The following is a 25,007-nucleotide window of genomic DNA, read 5'->3' on the forward strand; positions in this document are numbered from 1 at the left end:
ATGGCTTCAGCGCAGGGATCTAGCTCCTTTTTCATGGCTCTGCTTTGAGCCAGCCTCCTCAGCAGTTTGCATAGTGGCAAGCCAGTTCCCAGCAGCTCCAAGCTCAAATCCCACCAGCTTGGCACCCCGGGTGAAATACGTCCAAGAGTCCTGGGATCGAGTCTCATTAGCCTGACTTGGGTGTCATGTGCCCATCCTTGAACCAATTACTGTGGCCAGAGGGAAGCTGATGCTCTCACTGGCCAGGTGTTGGCCATGTGATCACCCCTAAAAGTTGGGGGTGAGGCCAGCTCCACACAAACCACGTGGCCTGAGAGGAGGGGAGCACTGGTCCCTTAACAGAAAGGATGCTGGTCAGGCAAAACCAACCTACGTATCCTCGTGGAATCCCAGGAAAAGCCTGCTTCTTTATTCTCTAGCCTCACGTTCTGAATTTCCACCTCTGTAGTTCAAACACACATCCTTCTTTGAACTAGTCTTGAGTTTCATTGCTTAGAGGAGGGAGTATCTGATTGGGCCAACTTTGGTCAGATGCCCAGCCCTCATCCAATCATCTATGAGCAGGGGGGCGTGGTCACCTCCTGGACTCTTTGACGGACAGGGCAGTTCTAAGACGGGCCAGGTGGACCCCATCGCTGTCTATTACAGATACTCAAGAGCTTCTGGGAGGTCTAAATTAGCTCCTTATCATGAAAGAACAAGGAATCCATGAACGGTTTTGGCAATAAGGGACAGGTGATGATAGGGGATCCCTGTGAGAAAGGCTGAATCTTCACACTTCCCCTTGCTTTCCTCTGGGTGGCCTGGGGCTGATAAAGAGAAGAACAGTGGGTGTGGGAGGTAGGCTGCACTGGCCTTGAGGAATGCATGGGTGGTGATGTTGAGAGACCCAACAGTTGGCTGGCAGAAGGGGAGGCTGGATGCTCTGAGACAGGGCAGTGGCACTGAGCCCTTGATTCGGAGGAAACCAGTCATCAGGGCAGAGACTGGGGAGCACGGACCCAGAGACCAGACTGTGTGTAACTGGAGTCAGGCGGGTCCCCACTCCTGGTTCTAAATGTTATGCGTAGTCTTGGTCAGAGGAATTAGGCGGGAGGCCACTTCTAGAATGGACACTGGGTCAGAGAAGACCAACACCCTGGCCAGCTGATCTCCTAGCCCCACACTACCCTTCCCTACTTTCCAGTTGTGGATAGGACAGATCCTCTGGCTCTGGCTGGCTCCACATCCATATCAGGTGAGTGCGGCTAAGAGTCACCAGCGGTGCTTGGAGGAAGGGTGGAGGAGAACGCCACATGGGTCATGATAACTTAATCTCTCAGAGGGAGAGTTTGGAAATGAAGGCAGACAGAAGTGGGTAGTAAGAATGTTGAAACTGCTGATGGTAGTAATGACAGCAAACCTTTCTTGAGGGCCCACTCTGTGCGCCAGGGCACTGTTCTGAGATATTTTGAATGCCCATCTCCTTTAATCCTTGCAACAATGTTGTGAGCTGGTGCTGTTGTTATGTCCATTAAAATGATAGAAGTAAGAGGCAGAGAGGTTAAGCATCTTGCCCAAGGTCACACATGAACAGAGGTAATTTAACCCCCATGGACAGCAGCTTTTAGGGTGTCTGCCCCCCATCTTCTTAATCATCAACTCCCAACTAATTGCACTCTCCAGCATCCCAGACCTCCTGCAGTCTGTGGACTGTTCCCTACTGCCTCGTGCCTCCGCACCTTTGTACATGCCCTTCCCTCTTCCTGGAATGCCCTTCCCCTCCCCGCCCCCCTGGCAAACTCTTGCTCCTCCTCCAAGAGGCTGTGCAAGCCTAGTTGTGTTCTGGTGACCTTCCCTGAGGCTGGCCCCCGTGGATGGAAGGTCTCGCTCTTTTCTTGCCTCCCCGTAATGAATGCTGTCATATCTGCGTCACAGTGTACAGATTGAGTGGAGCAGGGACCTCGTCTTAGTCTTCTCTGTGGTAGCACCTGCTCCAGACTGGCCCAGATCAGAGGAGGCAGCTGGGCAGGGTGAATGCATGTCCACTGGCGGTGGGGGGGGGGGGGTTTCCTGTCCCCTGCCCACCCTCACTGTGGCACCTCTCTCATCTCTTGGCAGCCTGGCGTGGGGCTCCTTTACCTGCTGCATGGCGGCCTCTGTCACCACACTCAACTCCTACACCAAGACGGTCATTGAGTTCCGGCACAAGCGCAAGGTCTTTGAGCAGGGCTACCGGGAGGAGCCAACCTTCATAGACCCTGAGGCCATCAAGTACTTCCGGGAGAGGTCAGTGCACATGGGGTCACCTCTGGCCATCACTGGGAATCCAAAGCCCAGGGTTTGGCCTCAGTGGTCATAGGGCTCCAGTCAAAAACTAGAGTGATCTGACAGAAGCATCTTGGGGAGGTAGTGGGGTAGAATGGAGATGCTGGGTGAGGCAGAGTTTGGACCCCACTGTGTTAGAATTTCTGGGACATTTTGATGTTTTATGGGACGTGAGGTTGCCTTATGATCAGAGCCTGAGAAACCAAGAAGAAAGAACTGAGTCTCAGTGTTTGCTATTTAGCCCCATGCTTGTTAGAACTATGTCTTCTTAGGGGCATACAGAGAATGAACCAAGGTCCCCTTCTTGGGCTCTGTCACAGCATTGGGTGAAAAGAGGACCCAGCAGTGGGATTGTTGATGATTGCTGGAGGAGGAGGTCTCCTCAAGGCCAGGGACTACATCTGATCACCTGAGTCCTCAGAGTCCAGTTGGGATTGGAAGAAGTGACAATAAATTGTGTGTGTATGAATGGATGCATCGATGAATGGATGGATGGATGGATGGTTGGGTACATGTATGTATGTATGGTTGGGTGGGTGGATAGATGGATGGATGGATGGATGGATGGTTGGATATATGTATGTATGTATAGTTGGGTGGATGGGTGGATGGATGGATGGATGGATGGATGGATGGATGGATGGTTGGGTGGATGGATGGATAGATGGATGGATATATGTATGTATATATGTATGGTTGGGTGGGTGGGTGGATGGATGGATGGATGGTTGGGTGGAAGGATGGATAGATGAATGAATGAATTCATGCATGCATGGATGAGTGCATGCATACATGGATGGATGGGTGCATGGATGGATGGTGGATAATGGATGAAGGACAGACAGGCAGATAGTTAGCATATTTCCTGGGACCACCTCCTAAATAAACTACCCGTATCCAAGTCCTTATCACAGTGTCTGCTTCTAGGGGAGCTGACTGGATATGCAATAATGCCTTTCAATGGCAGGGAACTAGAAGGTTGTCAGGACTGATGACAGAGTCTGAGGAGGAAAAGGGGGAAGGAGGCTGCAGAGCTGGGCAGCATTGAGGAGCTGGACTCTCTGTGGGACAGTGGAAGGGTTTTAAGCTGAGGAGTCACATGATGGAGGCCACACAGGGACCTCTCTCTGACTGCTGCAGACCCCGTTGTCTCTCCTGTGCCATGTGGGTCTCCTTTCTGTCCCTTGAACACTGCAAGCTCACTCCCTCTTGGGGCCTTAGCACTTGCTATGCCCTTGCCTGGAGTACTCACCTGGCTGGCTTACTCGGGTCTCAGCTTGAACGTCATCTGCTCGGAGAGGCCTTCCTTAATCACTCGGTCTAAATTTGCCCCATGCACCCTAGTCACTATTTTTTCAGAGCACCTACACAACCTGACCTTATTCTGTTTATGTTGGATAGTTCATAGGCTGTGAGCTCCATGATAGAGGGTTTCGCTGTCTTGCTCCCTGCTGTATTCTGAGCACCTGCAACTAGGCCAGGCACCTAGTAGGTGCTTTTTTAATTTTTCTTTGGGTAACCGACTGAATTCTTCTCCCTGGAGACCTCAGGCCTGGTCGCCTCACACCCTTTCAGCTCAACCTTGACCATCATCGGCAGATTCAGCTTCCCAGCACCCCCACGCCAGAGTCCCAGGTCAGGTGTCTAGTCTGGGGCCAGGCAGCCATGGCCGGGGAGCCCAGACTACCCAGGCATACAGGGCCGCCTCGCCCCTGGCTGTGGACAGAGCGTGCTCACTAGGAAGGTGGCAATGGGCAGCACAGGACGGGGCCCGCAGTGGGCACTCAGGAAACGTTTATAGCATCCATATACACAGCCCGATGTCTAAAACCACCCCTTAACACTGCATCCTCAGCTGTCCCCTCGGCTGCGGGAGAGCCTGGGGCATCCGAGGGCAACCTTGTTTTGCTGAGGCAGAAGACAGGACCTCTTTGTACCTCATCAGCAAGAGGTTGCTGTTTGCTGGTGCCCTGGTTGGAATGGTCCCTAACAGCTCAGGCCCCAGCCATGTGGGGGCAGATGAATGGTTCCCAGCATATGTGCAGAATATCACTTTACACGTTCATAACTTGAACATTATGCAGAGGTTCATCAAATTTTATTTCCCTTCCTCTCTGAGGAGAGCATTTCAGCTTAGCTGGGCTGTTCTAATTTTTTTCTTTTTTTTTTTTTGGTGCCTTCGCCACAAAGCTCAGCGCACATGGATCTCTCCCAGCACAGGTTTGCAAGTGGCCCAGCAGCAGCAGGGCTGAAACTCTACAATGGCCAGTGTCCCCAAAACTGCAGCCACGGACACCAGGGGAGAGGTCTGAGGGGCCCACCTGCCTAGATTTCCTCCTCCTTGGGGGATGGGCAGTGCCGTGGAAGGGGCAGAGGCTTGGGGGAAGTCTCAATCTGAGTGTGTGGGTTTTCCAGACCTGTGGCTTCACTGCTGTGTGATTTGGGGCAAGGCACTGAGCCTGTCTGGGCCAGTGTCCTCTGACCCCCAGGGGGAGAGCCCGGAGCCGTCCGCTACCTGGGAAGTCACACTTTGATAACCCAGGTAACGTGCTGGGTACAGTACTGCATTTTGTGTCTGTGAGTCTGTTTCTTCTGCCACTGATGTGACATATAAAGCTTGGTAATGATTAGGACGATTAGCTTAGGAGACGGCATTTTAGGCGTTAAGAATCCAATATCCATATTAATAACCACAGCAGACATATGGGGCCTGCCGCATGCCAAGCACTCTTCTGTCGGCTCCAGATGTGACTCAGTGAATTCCACCACACCTCTGCGAGGTAGTAGGTAGTAGTGTGTCCCCGTTTTATAGATGCAAAATCAAGGCACAGAGAGGTGAAGTGACGTGTCTAAGGTCACACAGCTGGTAAGTGCCAGAGTTGGGATTGGAAGCCGGCCACAGTCATTCTCGTGATGCATGGCCTCTCAGGACCTGTCGGCAGTCTCTGCCTGGCACTGAGGTGGGAGCTGGGCTTGCAGGGGTAAATGAGGGAAGCCTGCTGAGGGTCACAGTGTGAGGGTGGGTGCGGTGCCCTGGGAGACGATGCAGGGTCTCCCAGCCGTGCCTGCCATTCCTGTCCATGGATTTATGGCTCCCACTTCATCCAGGCCTCCCTCTGTGCTCCTGACTGAGGACACAATGCCTCCCTATGGGGGCTGATGGAGCTGGGAGGGCCTGTCTGCCGCCACACACCACCCCACTCCTACTGGAGTTTTCCCTTGGGGAGCCTGTTGCAGGTCTCAGGACTAGGTGGGCAGATTCTGAACAGTTTTCAGGGGTTTTGAAATGCAGGTGTGTGTGTGCACATGCATGTGTGCATGGAAAGGGGCCTGTGTACATGCATGTGGAGCAGGGGTGGGGATCCTACCCCCCGACTCTGAGCAGCCTTGCCGGCTCAGAGAAATGTCTGGAACTAAGCGCTCCCCAGTCACCCTGCCTGCCATCCCCAAGGAGGGTGTCTTAATGGGGCCTCCTGAGGGGAGGGTCGGAAGCTGCTGAATGAAAGGTAAACATTTGCAGACCCGGCTTTCTTGAATGCTTAATGTTCGGATGCGCTTTAACAACTGGTGGAGGAAAGCCAGACCTGTTGGATTGGACTCCAGCAGGAATTCAGCTGCATATCCGCCTCCCTGGGGGAAGCCGCGGGGTGGGAGAGCGAAAGTCCGGGAGCTTCCTGGGGGGGGATACTCGTGCTCCTCTGGTAGCCTCCTCCCTGGGGGATCAGATCGCCTGCCTTCACCTTGCTCTGCAGCACGTCCCACTCTCTGAACTTACTTGTTAATTCATTTACCATCTTGTCTGGGCCTGCCTCCTTCCCGTGTGCATACCGCCAGAGAAAGTGGGGACCAATCTCTGGTTTCCACTCAGTCCTGGCACCTAGCACCTCAGGGGCTCAATAAGTTATGTTACTAACTCTCCATAATAATCACATGTTACTCACGATGCCGAGCTGGACTGAGCTTCCTATGGTGCAGGCACTGTTCTGGGCCTGGACTGCATGCTCATTTAACCGTGGATGCACTTGTTAAGAAATTGACTGGGGTTGAAATTAACTCCGCAGTTTACTAGCCATGGGTCCCCAGGTAGGTCACTTCCCCTCTTGGAGCCTCCGTTTTCCTGGCTGGAAAATGGGCATCCTTCCTCGCAGTTTTGTTTTGAGGATTACATGAGATGATGCAGTGAAGTTTCGGTTACAAAACTGGGGGTACCCCTTTCCCTAACCACACCCCTGCCAGTAACCTCCCTCTATACCGGGCAAGGAAGACACACTCCCTGCCCGAGAAGGGGGCAAAGCACACACTGCAAGCTGGCGGCCCTTGGAGAATCCTGCCGAAAGATGTGCTTTGTTTGGCCCCCCTAGTGGTTTAAAAATGTTTGAATTTTGGCTGAGCTTTAAGAATCAGGAGATTTCGTGTTAAAACGTCAAGGTTTTTTCTTCTCATGAGAAAGCTGAGGGTCTGGCTGCACTGGGCCCCCGCTCTCACATGGGGTCGGTGGGCTGGAGCGAGCAGCATCTGCCCTGGGGGTCCCGCAGGCTCACCCATCACCCACCCCGCCCCCAGCTCGGGCTCTAGTGAGCACAGCAAGGTGCCACCGTGGGGTCTCCTGGAGGTGACGGCAGGCCCAGGGCCCAGGCCCACCCCAGGGCAGCTGGAGGATAAAAGAGCTTTCAGAGATGAGACCCTTGAGCCAAGTTTTTAGAGACACGTGCAGCACTTGCCAGCCAGATGGTCAGCGGGTGAGAGAAGGTGTTCTCAGGCCCAAGCGGCAACGTGGACGAAGGCCCGGAGGGGGAGCACACAAGTGGATTTAGGAAAATCTGAGCAGTTTGGTTGATTTATGAGTGGGAGTTGGACCTGAGTCTCTGATCTCTCTCATCCTCCCACAGTGTTGGGGTGGGGGCTGGCAGCCCCAGAGAATTGAGTGTTACCGGCTTGAGACCCGTGCAGTAGGAACCCTCCCCAGGCCTCCTTCCTGGGTCGCACGCAGCCCTCCCTGGGCCTCGAGGTGGATGTGGAGGAGCCAGACCCCGAGCTGGGGGAGATGGGCACAGACTTAAATGATTCCTACACCCTCGAGGGCTTGAGCCCCCCTTGCCCATCTCCCTGCCTGGTGCAGAGGGGGGCTCTCTGCTGTTTGCTCTCCTGTCTGTTGTAGGGAGACTCTTGGAAGGGCCTGTCTCCACTTTGTCCCCTCTCTCTCACAACACAACCCACTGCCCCAAACAGCTCCCAGGAGCCCTAACCCCCTGCACACACCCTCCTCCCTCAGTCCCCTGGCCACTCCACCCCTCCCCTTCTTCTGTTAAATGGCGATGCTCCCAGGGCCCTTACTGGGCCCTCCTCTGTCCTCATTTGACACGAGCCTCAGTGGCCATACATGTGCCAGGGTTCCCACATTCTTAGTCCACCCCAGACCATCTGACTCCATATCTATCTGCCTCTTTGTTGCTTCTACTTTGGATTCTTAAAAGCATCAAAACCCAGCATGGCCAGGACCGACTTACGATGGTCTCCTCCAAACCCAGGCCTATTGCCACGTCTCTTTGCCCCCCTGTGGTCCTGTGCATGCGAGTCGGACCCCTCCGAGCCCTATGTGTCTTCCCGCATCTGGCCTCACCCCTCCCATCTGCGCCCCCTCCCCAGCAGGATGCCTCTTCACTGTGCTACTAGGCTTAGGGCCCCTCTGCCCCCAGCTTTCTGCCTAAAACACTGCAGCGATTTCCCGTGGCTCTGGGACAGCTTCTCACCATCACCGATGTGGCCCAGCCACTGCCTAGCCTCACTGAGGACCCTGGTCCCCTTCCTGGGCACAGCACCTCCTGGACCCTCGCGGTCCCCTAGCGGGTGGTTCTGTCTGCGAGTAGCCGCTAGACCGCTGTCCTTTCTGCCTGGAGTGCCCCCCACTCTGCCTTGCTGACATTCAGCCTTCAGCTGGTGCCTCCAGCATCGACCCTGAGCTGGACAAACCCCCCTCTGTCCTCTAACAGCCCCGTGAACTGTCCCCCACCCACCACCCTCAGCTCTAACCCTGCAGTTCCTTGGCAAGGTCCATGGGACAGGGACCCATGTCCACTCCCCTATTTCATTCCCCACCAGGGTGATGGATGGAGACAGTGATGAAGAACAGACAGGAAAGCCTCTTGGAAGGAGCCTCTTAGGCCAAGTGACCTTTGCTCTCTGGGAGCTGCCAGTGGTCTTGCTTGTGTGACCAGTTTCCCAAGCCAAGCTCAACAGCACCACGCCTCAGGTGTGTCCACCTCCTTGTGGGCCGAGGAAGGAGCTTTGGAGATAAACCGAGTCTTGAGGCTTTCACGCATCGTAGGAGCCCCCGAGAGGCTGTGGAAGGTGGGGTGGGGATCCCACATGTGCTCATGATTATTTGTTTTTCTAAGTCGCAATTTCCCACCCATGTAGTTCTGAAAATAATCTCAAGGTGCTCATATCTAGAGGTCTCAGTTAAAAACCCAGTATTGGAGAAATGGGAGAGAAAACTGCACGGAGCAATCAGGGAGGGCATTGATAGCATGGATATTTATCTTCTCTGTTATTTTCCCCACATGTTTCATATCATGATGATATTACTCATAAGACGGGAAGAGCAACAACAACAACAAAAGCATCTTTTTAAAAAAACCCATTTATCTCCTCCTGTCTTGGAACAGCACTTTTGATACGATGTTGTGGAATCTTAATTTCCTACTTATAGTCATTGATTTGCCAGCATTTCTTTTAATTCCAGCCTGTATTCCATTGCAAATGGATCATTTCAAAATCACTGTGTCCTTTGTCCTCTGTGACCGTCCCCTAGATAATATAGCCTCTGAGACGTGTTCGGTCACAGCACCCTCTCCTCTGTTTCTGCTTTCATGGCCTGATTATTACTTCTCAGTGATGCTGTGCCCTCTCTCACTCTTTGTGGGGGGGTCCTTTGAAAATTGCCGTGTATTCTGGAGAGGAGTGCAGCGGCACCCAGAAATGAGAGGTGGCCCCGTGGAGACTGTGGGACCCTCGGCCGGCCAGCGCGGTGGGAGGGGATAGCCAAAAGCGCAGATGGGCCCTTGCGTGGAGAACCCTCAGAGGGAAGCGGGAGAACATCTGGAAGGAATGGCTGCTCTCTGAACTCCCACATTTTCTCCTAAACACCAGCCAGCTGGAGGGGACAGAGAAGTGGCGGGGAGTTGGCAAGGGGGGCCTCCAGGTGCCCTCCAGCCCCATCATCACTGTGGCCAGCTCTTTGGTGTTGCCCGTGTGTGGCTGGGACCAAGGGGAGGGCACTGGAGGCCTGGGTCCGCTGGGCCACAACCTAGGATGCCCAGGGCAACGGGGCTGAAGCTTAGCGAAGCCCCACACGTGCCCGAAGCCGAGGGTCCAGCGCCTGGCTCCTCTGTGATCCCCGGCCAACAGCCTCGCCCGCCTGGGAACCTATGAGCGTGCAGACTCTCAGGCCCGGCCCCAGACCTGCTCAACCGGACCAGCCGTTCCGTGACTGGTGAGCAGTGTCAAGCTCAGGAAACGTCAGGCTGGGGGACAGAGCAGGGGCTCAGGAGGTGGGCGTGGCCAGCGGATAAAGGAAGGCCCCCTACCTGCCACCCAGCACCACTCCCAGCGTGGCCCCCCAACCAGCGCCCACCTGCAGACATCCACAGTGACGTGAGGACAGGAGTTGTGGGAGTTTGGAAGCTTTCACAGCAAGCTGAAATGGCTGGGACATCAAGCTTGCTTTCGTATGTGGTTTTTCCCCATTTCATTTTCTAGTAACTCATTTTTATTGTATTTTAAAAAAAAATTGGTCCAAGGTAGATTGGAAATTAAGGGGGACAACCTAGTCGTTTGTCAGACAGGTGGAGAAGCACACACGGGCTGTGGACTGCCAGTTTGGACCGGGAAGTAGCTGGAGGTTTGGGAAACGAGCCAGCCTGGGGCCAGCGAGAGAGGGAGGCTGGCTTTGGGGATCGTACCGACAAGACCCCAGGGGTTGGAGAACATTCTGGAAGGGCTGTGCTGGGGAGGCCCTGGGGCTGAAGACCCGGTGGAACCCCTGGCTGTGGTCACCTGACCTGCTGTGGCCACGTTTGGAGGGGAATCTGCAGGGCACGGTGGAGACACGCTGGAGATACGGGGACTGGTCAGCCCGAGTTCAGACCGCAGTGCAGCCAGCCCGTGTTGGCTCACGAGGGCCCAGCGTGCACTCGGCCCCGCAGCTCCACGGGCAGTGACGCCACACTGGCCACACTGGGCGCGTGCATAGATGCTGCGAAGCTGGGCCCTTGCCTTCTGCCGGAGAGCCAGCCGTTAACCTTTACCAGCACACCACTGAACTTGGGGCAGGTCCCAGGGCTACCTCGGCTTCGGTTTTCCTGTCTGTAAAATGGGGCTGACGGTAACAGTGGCGGCGGCGGTGACTTTGGTCGGGACACAGGTCTGAACAGGTGCAAACAGACCCCAAATAATGAGGGTTTAGGCAATTTACAAGTGTATTTCGCTCTCACTTGAAAGTCTGAGCAGGTACTGTGGTTCCTGTCACCCTCAGCCGGGGCTCATCCTCCTTGCTAGGTACTAGCCTAGCTTCTGCTCTGCCTCTCCTTGTCCCCAGTTTGGGAAGGCTCTGTTCTGGGACGGAAGGCTGCATGGGACCCCCTGGGGGTGCCCTCTGCCCTGAATCCAGAGGTGTTCGATGCCTTGAAGCCCTTTCTCTGCTTCTTCCAGAACACCCCTTTCCTGAGGCAGCACGTGGCTCAGGTCTAACCGATGGAGTGGAAGGAAAGGGGGTGTGGTTTTTGGGGGGGTTCAGGGGTGGGGATTGGTGAACATGTTAAAATACTGTCCTTCCACACCCGGAACCATGCGGTGGAGTCACAGACGGGCCCTCAGAGATGAGGTTGATGACGACCATAGTAATAATGACGCGATGAGAACTCCAGACAGACAGAGCTTTCCACGGACTCATTCATTTACTCCTACAGCCACCCGAGAGGCAGATGCGTCATTATGCCCATTGATCAGAGGAGGAAGTCAGACTGGCAGGTGATCAGGACATGTCCAGACTCAAGTAGCTTTCACAGAGGTGATGCCCGACGCCCGCAGAGGGAAGCACACAGCGGGTTCACGGAGGACAGAGCTGCTCGCTGCCCACCTGGTGCCCCTCCTGAGCACTGTTTTCAGTCCCAGCACCCCCTGCCCCCCACTATTTACCCTTCAAGGCACTTACTTAGATTTGTGGTTAATTTCTCGCACCACCATTAAAAACAACTATCTTCAGAAAGCACATAGTATTTTCTGCAGGAAATCACAGTTCCAAATCAAATATAATTGTCACCTGGTGCCGTTTGCCGTTGTTACTTTTCTTTCCACACAGAGCTCAGCACCCCAGATGCTCCCCACGTGGGCTGCTCCTAGCCTCGGGCTGCCTATGCTCCTTCCCTGCTGACATTCCTGGGGACGCCCAGTGCCAAGCACTGGGCTAGAGCCTTAGGTCTCCAAGTGGAGAACGGAATAAACTCCATCCTCTTCTCTCGGACTTTAAAAATGTACAGGGAAGCCCGCCGATTAAGCAAGTTTAGAAATAGTGGTGGTTAACCTGTTCGGAGCCCTGGCTCTGTGCCAGGTACCGGGCTCCAGGGTTCACAACCACCAGTGGGGCAGTGGTACTTGTCCTTTCTGTCGTGCTTACCACCGTGTACCCATTGCCACGTAGAAACTTCTAGATCATAGGGTTCACGGAGGACAGTCAGGTGAGCTGCACAAGGCCATGCTGCCTGCGAAGAGCAGAGCTGCCGGTCAGCCATGCTCCCTCCTCTCTGCAGGGCCCAAGGGCTCAGTCTTGCCCAAAGCATCCCCGCGTCCTGACGTGTTTCCTGCCAGGGAGCGCTGGGGGGCTACGGGAGGGTCCTCAGCTCTTGCCATAACCACGGCCACGCCTTACCCCTCACCAGTCAGCCCCCAAGAGTCCGCAGATCTGTTCCTTTCATTGACGACTCTGGTAGAGAGGGCTGCGTTCGAGCAGGGAAACCGGCTCTTTCCAGAATGGCCACGCGGCACAGCCGAAGGACGGGCGGATGGGTGTGGGTCCAGCTTGGTCTCTGAGAAGGGAGCAGGTCACGTGGCCTCCAGCATGCTGATCCCGTGTCGGATGCGGGCTTCCTCCACGCAGCCTCTACTGCACCCGACAGGTGGTTCTTAGCCCTGGCCGCACGTTACAGCCCTGGGTAAATGAAAACTCCCCAGGTCACTTCAATGGGCCTCCATTCTCCACTGAGAAGCAGTGTTAAGACCAGGGGTTAACACGCGGTCTCCCAAAAACCAGATCTGGACCTCCACCTGCTGCAAAGAAACGTCTCCTGAACAACACACCTGTTGGTTTGCACAGTGTCTGCGGCTTCTTATGGACCACAAGGGCAGTCAAATAGCTGTGACAGAGAGGCCTCACGTCTTTACTATCCAGACCTTCACAGGACAAGTTTGCCAACGCCCAGACTACGCAGTGGTCTACCCTGCCAACCCTCTTAAACATTCTCTGGCCTAAAAGTTCGCACATTATGTTATGATTATTTGAGTGCACAACAGGCATGAATTTCTGGATGCAGAGGCCTCTCTGGGTCCTACCTGTGGCCCCCAAGCCCAGCACCCCTCCAGCATTTGCTTGCTAACTGGCAGGTGTTCTTTGATATGTTAACTATTGAACTAAGGGTTTCTTGGCTGCCTTCAGGACCCGGAGGGACCAGACCAGCTGGGGCTGCTTCTCTCCTTAAACACCAGCTCCTTTGCTCACAGGCCCCCTCCCCAGGGCTGAGGCTCACCGCAGAGCCCCAGGGATGTGCCCAGCATGAGGCCTGGAGGGGATGATATCAGAAGATAAGAAGCCCTGAGAACTGGGAGCCTGGGGTTGATGGAGTAATCTGGAGTAATCGGCTCAAGGTTAAGGCTGGGAGACACAGGAGGGTGTTCAAGGCCCATATGTGGCAGGGCAGGCTTCTGTTGACCCAGAGGCACTGGACATGGCCAGGCAGATGGCACTCTGGGATGGGGATGGGCTCAGTTACCTGGTCCAACCTCCATCCAGTATTTGCAGGGTCACGATCGGTGATACTCTAGTCTTGATTACCTCTGGGGATGGGGAGCTCAGCACCTTGCCAGATATACATGCAGGACTACTTGGAAGAGTGCCAAAGTGGACAACCCCTAAGTGTCTGTCAGCAGGGGATTGAATATTAACTCTTCTTTCACATATAATACGAGGGAAAAGGCGAGTGAGATTTATGTGTACTGACATGGAAAGATAATAGAAATTTGTGGGTAAGAAAAAAACCAGGTTACAAAAGCATGTTTAATTTGAGGCTGTATATGTTAAAAAAAAGTTTTAATTCTGAAACGATAAACACCAAGCTCCTAGCAGTGGTGATGCCACCACAGGGAGGTGTCATTGTAAGGGGACTTCTGCTCTATGAGTGGGAGGTGGGTTTTTTTGTTTTTGTTTTGTTTTTGTTTTTTGTTTTTTTGTTTGTTTTTTAAATAAGCCAGTGCTATCAGGAAAATAACAAAGATATTTCTACTAAAAGATGCAAAAAGAAAAAAAAAAGACATCTTTCCTCGTGTGGAACCTTCCCATAGCATCACCTATCTATATAGCATATACCTGCCTTCCTATAGCTTCAGCCCTTAGGGCTTTGTTCTGCCATCTGGGACCACTCAGGCCATAGAAAGTACTTGTTAAAAAAACCCAACCGTGTTAGGGTTTGCTCCCCAGGAAGCACAGGCCTAGCCCCTGGGTACAGACAGCGTGGCACTCTTGGGCGGTGTTATAACGCTTGTCGCTGTCTGCCTCGTGTGTCTTCCTACTAGACTGGAGGCTCTGAGGGCAGAGACAAGAGGTAGACGTTTCTGCAATGCACACAGCATCTGGAGTAAACTGCCCAGAGCAGGTCCTCTGGACATTCCCGGTGAATGAGTGAAGGAGCAGTCTGAGGGACCCAGAAGGATCAGTGCATGAGTATTTCTCTCCCTTCTGCTAGGCATCTGGAATTGCTTGCTTGTCATCCGTCACCTTCCCCGTGTCTCCTTCTCCAGCCCCACACTCTGGACACTGCCAGGCAACTAGAAATAAGACGTGGTGGGAAGAACCAGAGAACAGGGGTGGGGCATTTGCTGGGGTGAGGACTGAGACTTCCCTGCATGAGAGAACAGAGGATACCCCTGCAAAGAAGAGGTGGGTGGAGGAGTGCAAAGCAAGTAAAAGGCAAAGAGGAGTGGAGGAAAGATCTAAGAATGTGCGTGGCCATAGATACGGAATTGGGGATGTTTCCAGTGTTCTTTAGCAGATACGATCATGCTTGGCGTTGTTTCTACTTCTGGGGACCAGATTGTGTCCCTTTAAAGGTAATGTACACCAGGACTGGACCGCGTGGAGCTCCGTGGTGTGTTTGGGTTACAAAGGGGCGAGCGCAGTGTGGGAACATGGCCCTACCCATTCCCTGGGCCCGGTCAGTGGTGGGATGAGGGCGAGGGTTTAGGTCTGCAGCTGCCTCCACTCAGACCCTTGTCAGCCTGGCATCCCCTGCCACACCAGTTCTAGCCCCGTCTGGAATTGCAGTGATCTTGAGACGCCAGAGAAGGAAGCCACACGTGTTGGTGGGAAGGAGCCACCTTCCAGCCTTCTGCGCCAGAAGTCAGGAGACCGGGGCTTTGTGTCTTTGTAGATAAATGCCCTGAGGAAGTGTTTTCATTTAGTGAAGAAAAGTGACACAGCTAATAGGAGTCCGTTGCCCCCAAGTCAGAGAATAGAGGTAAGCAAAAAGATTCCAGATTGAATCCCTATATCCTCATTATCTGGGGTTAGTTCCCATTGGCCTTGGCACAAATAATCTTTTGTGCACATCTGCATATAATTTTTAAATCAAACCGTGTGTAGTCTTTTGTAATTTAGCATTTGCACATAATTAAACATCTTTTTCTGAGGACACATGGGTTTGTGTCCCTGTTCTGCCTCTAACTTCTTAGCTGCGTGACACTCGACGGGTCACATTAGCGTTTGGTGCCTCAGTTTCTCCATTGACAAAATGGAGATCACGGCGCCCATCTAACAGGGTTGTGGTAAGGCTCCATGCGGCGGCCGTGGCCCGGGTTGCTTTGCACAGTGTTCCCAAAGGGAAAAGACTGTACTTTTTTTCAGGTCCTGGGTCTCTGCCAGCTCAGCTTGCTCTTTCTCTCACAGGCTTTTGGGTCCTTTTCTTTCCAGGATCGAGAAGGGGGATGGGCACGAGGAGGAGGACCTGCGCTTAGATTGTCGCCACGAGAGATACGCTGCCCGTAAGTGGTCTCGTCTGCAGCAGCCTGCGCCGTCCGAGGAGAGGGGACCCTGGAGATGAGCCAGGCCAACCTCCCCCTGCACCCCTGCTTGCTCCCACAGACACACACTGCAGAGGGGGAAACTGAGGCTGGCGTCTTGGCATAGCCGGTCCCCTGCACACAGCGGCCATGGCCCTCTCACGATGGAGATGGGATGCTAAGAAAGCGAGGGGGACGTTGGGTGCTGCGGGGCAGGCAGGCGAGCCACAGCTTGAGTCCCGGCTGGGTTGGCTGTTGGCCAGAAGGGGGAACAGCCCCGGGGTCCGACTAGCCAAGTCAGGGAGGTGACAGTAGATGAGATTTGTTTGGGCCGCAGAGGCTCCCGGCAGCTCAGAGTGCATTGACTTCATATGCCTCACTGTGGGGGACCAGAAAGCAAAGGCGGTGGAAGCAGAGAAAGGACCTTGCTCCAGCCAGAAACAGAAAGAGCCAGGAGATTAAAGTTAAAATGGCAGAATCTCAGCTCAGCTCAGCCTGCGGAAGGCCCACCACAGGCTCCCTGCCCACCACACCCGCTCCCAAGGGCTTTTCATGCCTGATCTCCTGTGCTTGCTGGCCCCCAGCCCCGACAGCCTGGATTACGAGCCACGTTGTGCAGATGAGGAAATTCAGACTCAGAGAGGTGGAGTAGCTTGCCCGAGGTCGCACAGCACGGCTACTCGTGGCAGACCCCGTCCGTGCCCTGCTCGTGTCTCTCAGACCTTTTAGGTCCAGCGGCCGGTATCTGCATCTCTGTGCCTGGGGGTTCTCCCACCTACACTCACAGAAGGAGAGGGCCGGGGAGCAGAAATCCCTCCGAGGGGCTCGGGAGGCACATAGTAGGGATGAAGGCTGAGGACGCTGTTCAGGCGCCACCGGCTCATGCTTGGGCCCGAGCCTCCCCACACTCCCTGCAGAATGGGCAGGCAACCCTGGGTGGGAAGAGGCTGTGGGGCTTGTCTGGGGCAGGGAAGCCCAATCCCCGAAGCCCAAGGATGAAGATATAGAGTTGAAGGGACCCCGTCTGGCTCTAAGAGCAAGCACTGGGATTAACGAGGACACCCAGGGTCAGGGGAATGCAGAAGCCCTCCACCCCCAGCCCGCTTCCCACGGCCCTCACCCCTGCCCCGGCACCCACTTCGTCTGCCAGGCAGCATTCCCTCATGAAAGGAGCATCACGTGCACTCACACGCAGGTCAACAGCCTGCAGAAAATCCATCTTCCGTTCCCTCCAAGACACAGCCGTGAGCGAGCCAGAGCAGACAGAGGCCTCCGCCTTGTGGGGCTCACCGTCTGGGGACGGGGGCAGAAAGCAAGAAGTGACTCAGAAACAAGACAATCTCAGAACAGACAGGTGCTCGGAGGGTGCGGGTGAAGGTAGGGGAATGCTAGAGCCGCCTCTGACTGGAGCCTGAAGAATGAGAAAGAGCCAGCCAGGCGGAGGCTTGCGAGTGCTAAGTCCCCGAAGCAGGGGCAGCCAGGACTGGAGGCCAGTGTGGCTGGAGCAGGGACAGCAGTGGGGAGGCTGGCGATGGGGCTGGAGGGGCACGGGGGAAGTGGGGAGCCCAGGGGCATTTTGAGCAGGGAGGAGACTTACCCAAATTGTTCATCTGTGTCTGTGTATCTATCCATACCTCTAATCTGTACTTAGACCTATGTCACCTATCTGTCTGTCTGTCTGTCTGTCTCCATATCCGTGTCTCTCCATCCAGCCATAGCCATCCATCGGCACTGTGGGGAAAGGGTCGCAGGGAAGCAAAAGCAGAGGCCAGCCGAGCAGCTTAGATGCTGTTGTCGTCATTCCCAGGAGAGATGACAGTGACCTGACCTTCGGCGAGGAAGATGAAAGTGGGTGGGTTCGGGAACTCTCTGCTGGAAGAATTGTCAGGATGTCTTCATTAGGGTTCTCCCAGAGGCAGATGGGGAGATAAGGGCTCAGCAGCAGCCAGCGCCCGTTTGGGTGGCCCCAGAAGACACAGTAGGAGCGGGGAAAGGCAGGGTCTGTAAAGGACACAGTACGGAAGCGAGCGCCCTGAACCCCGCTGGGGGGCCCGGGCCGCCGGTGCAGAGCGCGCAAATCTGTTACCCCTCCAGACACGACCGCCGCTCTGCTCGGGCGCTGAGGGTGCTGGGCTGGGGCGTGGGGCCTACCTTGCCCTGGGGCGGGTGGAGGCCAGCAGCCTGCTTCGCCGAGGGGGCACACGGGGCATCAGTGTGTCTAAAGAGGACAGGTTGGTGCGGCCATGCTGCTCGGTCTGGGTGTAGCTGGACGGTCTTGCAGAGTAGGGAAGGGAGATGGCTGAAGCTAGGTTCTCCAGGGAGCGTGCTTGGGGTGGGGAGAGCCGGTGAAGCCCCCGGATCCTCACGCACTGCCCCGGGGCTCACAGAGAAGCCGCAGAAGGGGCGGCAGGGAAGGGGCTGCGGAGGGCCGGCGGCGGCCCCCAGAGGTTTGCAGATCCCCGCTCCTCAGGAAGAAAGGAGCCTCGGATCCCACAGCGCTCTGCCAGGTGTGCCTTTTATCAGGTAGCCCAGCCGCCGGGGATGCTCTCTTTCCCCCAGGGCCCGCGGAGGCGCTGGGGACTCCGTTACCACCAGAAGGCAAAGCTCCCGACAACCACTGTCAGAGGAGTTGGCTTCAGTCACTTGAGTGACCCCTAAGGTGGCTGCTCTCGTGGCCGCGGGAAAGCCATTTATTCAACATATCTTTATGAAAGATGCTTCTCTGGACTGGACCCGGGCTGGGTTCTGGAACATGGGGGTGAGCAAGGTGTGTTCCTGGACTGGGGGGCTCCCGAGCATGGCTCTCTTGTGTGGCCAGAGCTAAAGCGGGGTCCTCATCTGGCTGGCGGTGAGGGCGAGGTGCTGGAGACGGAGGGGATACTTGGCCAGGGGTGACCCAACTTGGAAGAATCCTACAGCGATACGGATTCCTGGACTAGATCACAAAAATAGCCAACGAGAACTCAGTCCCATCAGGTCTGCTCATCCTGGTGTGTGTTCTGAGGACTTTACATTTATCCACTTATTTAATCCTAAACAGGTCCCATTTTACAGGCAGGGAGAGTGAGGCCTGACATGTGGCAGAGCTGGGATTTGCACCCAGCCTGTCTGGCCCCAGAGCCTGAACCCTGGACCCCCAGGGTGAGCTGCCGCATGCCAGGGGGTGGCCCCCGTGCTGGGTGCAGCCATCTACCAGACGCCGGGCGGGGTCCAGGGACTCGGGGCCCAGCCCCATGTGGACTTGGTCCTCGCAGACCTCGTGGGCTAGAAGAGCAGCCTGATCAGCACCATCTCCAGAATGCAGCCTCTTAGCTGCTAGTGGGGTTTTGGCCAAGAAAATATTTTGGAAATGCCTGGTCGAGTTTTGCAATATTTCTGCACCGAACAGCTGCTCGGATTTTGTGGTGGGCTGACTTGCAGGCAGGAGGAACGGGGGAGGAGGAATGTCAGCGAGCCCACATTATTAAAGGCTTACTGTGTGCAGGTCCCTGCTCAGCCGTTCACAGCCCTGGGAAGGAGGGCTGATGACTCTTCTGTGGGGATGGAAAGAGTAAGGAGCTGAAAGGCACCCTGACTTGCTGGGATCTCTGGTCCCCTGAGGGATATAGCCTGGCTCGGTTGTCTGTCTTCTTCCTTCCTCTGGGTACAAGGCCATTCCTGTTCTGGGCCCCCAAGCCCCCACCCTCACTTCCTCTCCCTTCTCTCGTTCTGCCCCAGTCCCCTGGCCTTTCTCTTTCTAGAAAATGCAAACCATCCCCTCACAGGGCCTTTGTACTTGCCGCTCTCTCTGCCCGGAATGCTCTCCCTTTAAATCCTTGCATGGCTGGCTTTGTCTCACCTTGAAGTCTCAGCCAGAAGACCGCTTCGTTGGAGAAGCTTCGCCTGACTGCACCTGCTTCCGCTGCTGTCCTCATTATCACCTTGTTTTCTTTCCTTCACGGCACCTGTCCCTCTCTGAAACTATTTTTTATATTTACGTACTTGGTTTTTGTTTGGTGGTCTTGCCCCACTAGGTTCCAGGAGAACAGGCCCCCTGACTTGTTTTGTTCGCGTCTGTGTTCTGAGAGCCTGGAACAGTGTATTGCACACGGCAGGTGCTCAGTTGCTCCAAGTTTGTCCCACCATTTCCCACTAGAGCGGCCACTTTTCCACAAAGCAGTACATGAAATTTTGGTTATCTTAACGGCTCCGGAAGTCACTATTTTTTCTTGGGCTTCTGTGATATGGACTCTGCCACAATTTCTTTTTCCCGAGGAAAGAGTTTGCTTTTGAAACTTGCCTTTGGGGCTTTGCAGTGCCACCAGCCAGCTCGGGAGCACATCAGATGTGACATTTGATGGAGGCGATGCTGCCATCTGGTCCAGGTGTCTGTATCTTCCTTTTGGGGGCAACTGGGGCTTGCAGCTGATTGCAGCTGTCAAGTTCAATGCCCGAGACAAGCTTTTGATTTTGCCAGGTGTGTCTGTAAGGACGGGCAGGGCTGGGCAAGAGTCTGTCACTTGCCGGGTACAGAGGTGGCTTCTGGGAGCTCTGTCTAGATGGGTCTCCACCGCTGCTGCCCTCAAAATAGCAGAGGGAATTTCAAGGAAGACTTTCTTGGGTCCAGAGCAGCTTGGCATTTTTATTAGATCAAAATCACATCCAACAGAGAACTGCTCAAGTCTGCTTCCTTGATTAAAATGGAAACAGACAATATTTCTGAAATAAACACCAACTTGCCAGGCACCCAGATGGGTATGCGGCTTGGAGACATCTGAGACCCGGGGCCCTGGGGGCTGAGAGATCCAGGCCAGCGTTCACATCAGAATCACCTGAGGGGCTCCCTAAAGTGCGGATTGCCAGGCCCCATCTCTGAGTCTCTCAGTTCCTGGCTCAAGAGGGCTGGGGTGGGGCCTGGCGATCTGCATTCCCAACGGGTCCCACGTGACTCTGTTTCTGCTGCTCTGTGGACAAGCTTCTGAGCAGGACTCGGCCCCGAGCCAGTACTTATCCCTCCGAAGCTGCGGCCAGGAGCCAGTCTGCATTTTGTCCCTTGCTTGGGCCCTTCGGTGGCTTCTGCGTGGAAACAGGTGCTTCTAGGGCCAACTCCTCTTCAATCCATCCTCCTAAGACAGTTTCGATGCTGTCTCCCCCAACCCCTCCTCCTAGCTCCCCAAGCTGCTGTGGTGGCCCCCCGGGCAGGTGTCAGGCTCTGTGCTGAGAGATGTCGTGGGGACAGGCCCAGGGCCTAGCCCCCGGTCGGTCATCAGCAGGTTTCCGGCAAATGATTTAGCTCCCTTAGGCCTCCTGTAGTAGTTGCTGTAATGGAGATTTCCATTTTACAGGGAAAGATACTTGGGGTCAGAGAAACAAGGTCATTTGTCCTGGGTCACAAATCTGGGCGACTTGCTGTGCTTTTGTTCTTTTCTTTGACCATTTTTTGCCCAGAAATACTTGGCGGGGGGGAGTTGTTCAAATACAGATTTCCCTGGAGATTCCAATTCCTTGGTTTGGGGCAGGGCTGAGGGATCTGCATCAGGTAAGTCTGCTGCTCAGGGGGAGCCCCCGGGTGCAGGATGAACCCCGTCCCCCTGAGGGCGCTGCTCAGCCTTTTCCCTGCTGGCGTCCAGCATCTTGGGCCACCACAGTCCCCCACTCCTCACCCTGCCAGCCGCCGGTGCCCTGCTTTCCAGCCACACAGACCTTCTCGCTCCCCCCTCCCTAGGCCACCAACGGTGCTAGGTTTTTCACACCTTCTGAAAACCTCATTTACCTGCCAAGAACCTATTTCACACTGTTCCTTCTGCCTGAAAAGACCTGCTCCCTTCCTCTGCTGGGCGAGAAACAAACCCTAGTCATGGAATTGTGAGCTTCACAGTGCTTTCCAAGTCTAGTTCAAATGTCCAGGGGATGGCAGCCTGTCCCCCCTCCCCCCATCAGAGTTGGTCATGTTCATCTCTGCATTGTCCTGTCCTGGGGCTCACGTCTACAAGGTGGGATTTTATGGTGGTTACAAGCCCGGCCTTTGGAGGCTGCCTATTGTTCAAATCCAGCAGTGAGACTCTGGACAAATGACTTAACCTGTCTGGGCCTCGCTTTCCTCATCTGTAAAATGGGCATAGTAATGGCACCTCACTCATATTTCTGAGGATTAAATGGGCCAGTGCACATGAGGCGCAGTGAATGGCTCCTGCCGCGCTAAGAGCTGTAGACGCGTGTGCTCTCGTCACTTCCGCATGTATGTGTCTGTCTCCCTCACAAGCCCTGGCGGGTGTCTCACTCCTGTCTGCCGACCCAGCACCCGCTGTGGAGGCTGACACACAGTACGTGCCCAACAGATGTTTCATAAGAGAATGAAGGAATCCGTGGTCCTGGGAGAGGTGGCAGGTTAAGTGGATTCAACCTGATCCTAAGTGCGGAAAACAGATGGGGAGCACGACATGGCTCAGCAGCGTGGGGTCCCCAAAAGATGGACTCCAGCAAGGACAAGGATGGGGCCCCCATTTGATCTCCTAAGACAGGCTGCCCCCAAGGTAGACCACAAAACCCAACTTCCCCTCCACATGGATCTCACACACATCTGCTCTTCTTCCCAAATCTTTCCATGTTCATTCATTTAATGGATCTACATTATCAGCAGTGTGCGTGGAATTGAACGAGGTGCTAGGGACAGAGCAATGAAGAGCAGCATGGCTGGTCTGTGTCCCCACATTACATGCAGCCTAGTAGGGGAAACTGGGAGGAATCGAGTAAATGGCTATTACTAAATATGCCAGAGTCTTTGACGTGCCCTGAGGATACAGATCTACAGCGCAGGGTTGACTTGGAGAAGCAGCCATAGGGCCCTTGTCAAGGTGGCGACATTTTAGGACTGGAAAAGGGACGATGGTGTCACTAGCTGAAGGGTCTCCAAAGCCAGACACCTCAGTGCCAGCCTCGATTAATTTCTCCATCACTCCCCTCATCCCGTCTCTCTCTAGAGGAGAGAATTCGAGGTGGGGCAGCTAGACAGTAGGCTCTGACTGGGCCCGCGGGCCCTCAGGAGAGGCCGTCAGCACCTCGGACAGCAGATGCGGGGGGCAGGGGGTGGGGCAGGGGTTGTGGCGTTCATCTGTCTCTCCCGTGCCAGGCCGGGCTGGGCTGCTGTGGGGTCAGAAACACCAATACCAGCCACTTGCCCACCGTCATCAATTCCTTTACCAGCTTCAGAGCACCTTGGACAAGTTACATCCCCTGTAAGTGCCCCCATTTCCCCTTCGACACATTTGCGGTGGCACTAGCAGACTTGGCTTTCAAGGGCCCTTCCAACTCAGCGAATCCATTCCGGAACAGAGGATGTGACAGCATGCAGTTCAGCAGAGCTGAGATCTGAACCCCTGGGATCTTGGTGCCCTGGGGGGGTTCATGACAGTGATTTCCCACTGATCTATGGAGAAGTGAGGACGGAAGAGATAGGACATTAAATGTGTTCATGTTCATTTGGGCCAAATACTCTGCTAAGCCTGGTTGCTTCCAAAGGAATTTAAAACACAGCATTTGCTATCAACCCTCCGAGTGGCACCTTGGACAGATCTCTTCCCACCCTTGGGCCGTGGCTCCCTGTCTTTGAAGAGAGGTGGTTGAATCCAACCCCCTCCCATACAGGCATTTTGCTATTTCTACATCGATCTGAAGTCGGATAACGAAGGACTGACTTCTAGCAGGGGGCCTGCCGGGCCTGCCAAGCCCTTTGTGACTCACATCCATTGCAGGTTCAGAGAGGACAAGGTACTTGTCAGCAGTCACACAGCTTAAAAAAAAGACTGACACAGCTTGTAAGCAGTGGAGCCTGGATTTGAATCTTTGACTGCAAGACTGCAATTATAGTTTTTCCCCCTAAGCCCATATCCACAAGAGGAGAGACTGACCAAGGAGCACCTCATAATGTACAGAATCTCAGAATAGGAAGGGCAGGCAAAGCTCATTCTCCAGGCTTAGGAATTACTCTGTCCTCCTCCCGCATGATTTCTTCATTTGTTATAAAGGGTCAGCTCAGGACTTGCTGTGTGCGTGGCCAGGTGAGGGGGGCCAAGGCTCCGGGATGAAAGCAGACCCAGTCCCTGCCTGCACTGGGTCCCCAACACAAAGTGACAAGCCCAGGGAGAGAGAGATCAGCAACGTGTCGTGGGGTCACGGGGGGAGCGAAGCCTGTGCCTGTGAAGTTGTGGGATGCTTCCCAGAGGGGGAGTATTTGAAAGACAAGTGGGGGATTCGGTAGCCAGGAAACAGCAGGGAAGGGCATCGGGCCGAGGGACCAGAATGTGTAAAGCCATGGCACAGAGTCATGGAACAAGGATGCAGGTTGGGAAGTAGAGGTCAGAACTGGCCAGCCCCGAGATGCTACTTGGTCCACAGATGGTTGTAAATGTTTTAAAAGCCTTAGTTGTCAGTATTGAAAATCTAGGAGATTTTATTTCGAAATTCTGATTTTCAGTTTCTCTGAGCTTTTTGGAAGATCTGAGCCCACATTCTCCATGGCAACAATTGGTGAGAGCTGAAGGATGGCTGATTTGCCCATTTATGTCATTTGGTTAGGCCTCGTAGACATTTTGAGGTGGTATTCTCCAATCTACAGCATCAGGTGCTTCCCCCGTCCCCTGCCGCCACCCCCAGCTAGTGACTAGCCCAAAAGTAAAGATACTGGAAGATGGGAAGTGCGTGGGGGTTGTGGTGGCCTGGGGGGCACTCCTCAGGCGGGAGGACGGAGCTCCCTACTCTCCACTGTAAATGGCTCTGGGCCCCAAGCCCCTCCCGGGAGGCCGAAGACAAAAGGAGGGTCCCAGTTCCTCAGTGACAAATCCACTTCTGGATCCAGGGAACAAGCAGCCTGATTTTAACTCAAGGAAGGATGGGGATCATGGCCTTTCCTTTTCCGTCAAAATGCACGATCCCTTTCTGTTCCAGCAGACTCTCTGGGGTTTGGCCTGTTGGCAATGGTGAGAGCAGCTACCTTCACTTTTAAATATTCATTTAGAAAAACAATCAAACCTTTCTGCACATCAAATATTTGCTTCTAGATTTTTTTTTTTTAAATCCAAACACCTATATCTTGGCAGCGTTCACTTCCAAAGAATGCAACTATTTCAGTTGCTGAGGCCAAAACAGACATTTTTCCTGAGGCCAAATGGTTCCAGAATGTTTGCCAAATATTTCCCACCCTTTTAAAAATACAGTAAAATTAGCAAAGCACTAACATTAAAGAATATTAAAACCAGAAAAAACATCAAAGCACAAAACCCCACAACCACCCCCTAAACTGGCACAACCGTCCTCCCCTTTGCCCGTGGCCTTCCAGCCCTTGCCATGAGGGAGACTGTCCCAACAGTCAGAGCTGCTTTGGGGGTGGGGGAAAGGTAATG

General features: G+C 54.4%; 1 protein-coding gene across 12 annotated transcripts in view; it reads left to right on the forward strand.

The window, feature by feature from the left end:
- Nucleotides 1–25,007, forward strand: part of GSG1L (GSG1 like) — a 230,726-nt gene that overhangs the window by 177,052 nt on the left and 28,667 nt on the right. For 4 of the 12 annotated variants that reach the window (XR_004908983.2, XM_036066331.2, XM_036066289.2 and 1 more), the window contains 2 exons: nt 2,101–2,268; nt 15,542–15,612. Coding sequence is in view for 10 of the 12 variants with exons in the window: in XM_036066331.2 (XP_035922224.2) it covers nt 2,101–2,268; nt 15,542–15,612 (239 nt within the window). In the remaining 2 variants the exon portion in view is untranslated. Of the gene's footprint in view, nt 1–2,100; nt 2,269–15,541; nt 15,613–22,738; nt 22,864–25,007 lie in introns of those variants that run through there. The other 8 variants (XR_013448788.1, XM_036066351.2, XM_036066343.2 and 5 more) reach the window with 4 other exon arrangements.

The sequence above is a fragment of the Halichoerus grypus genome, chromosome 6, assembly GCF_964656455.1.
Source record: "Halichoerus grypus chromosome 6, mHalGry1.hap1.1, whole genome shotgun sequence".
In the NCBI taxonomy this organism is placed as follows: Eukaryota; Metazoa; Chordata; class Mammalia; order Carnivora; family Phocidae; genus Halichoerus; species Halichoerus grypus.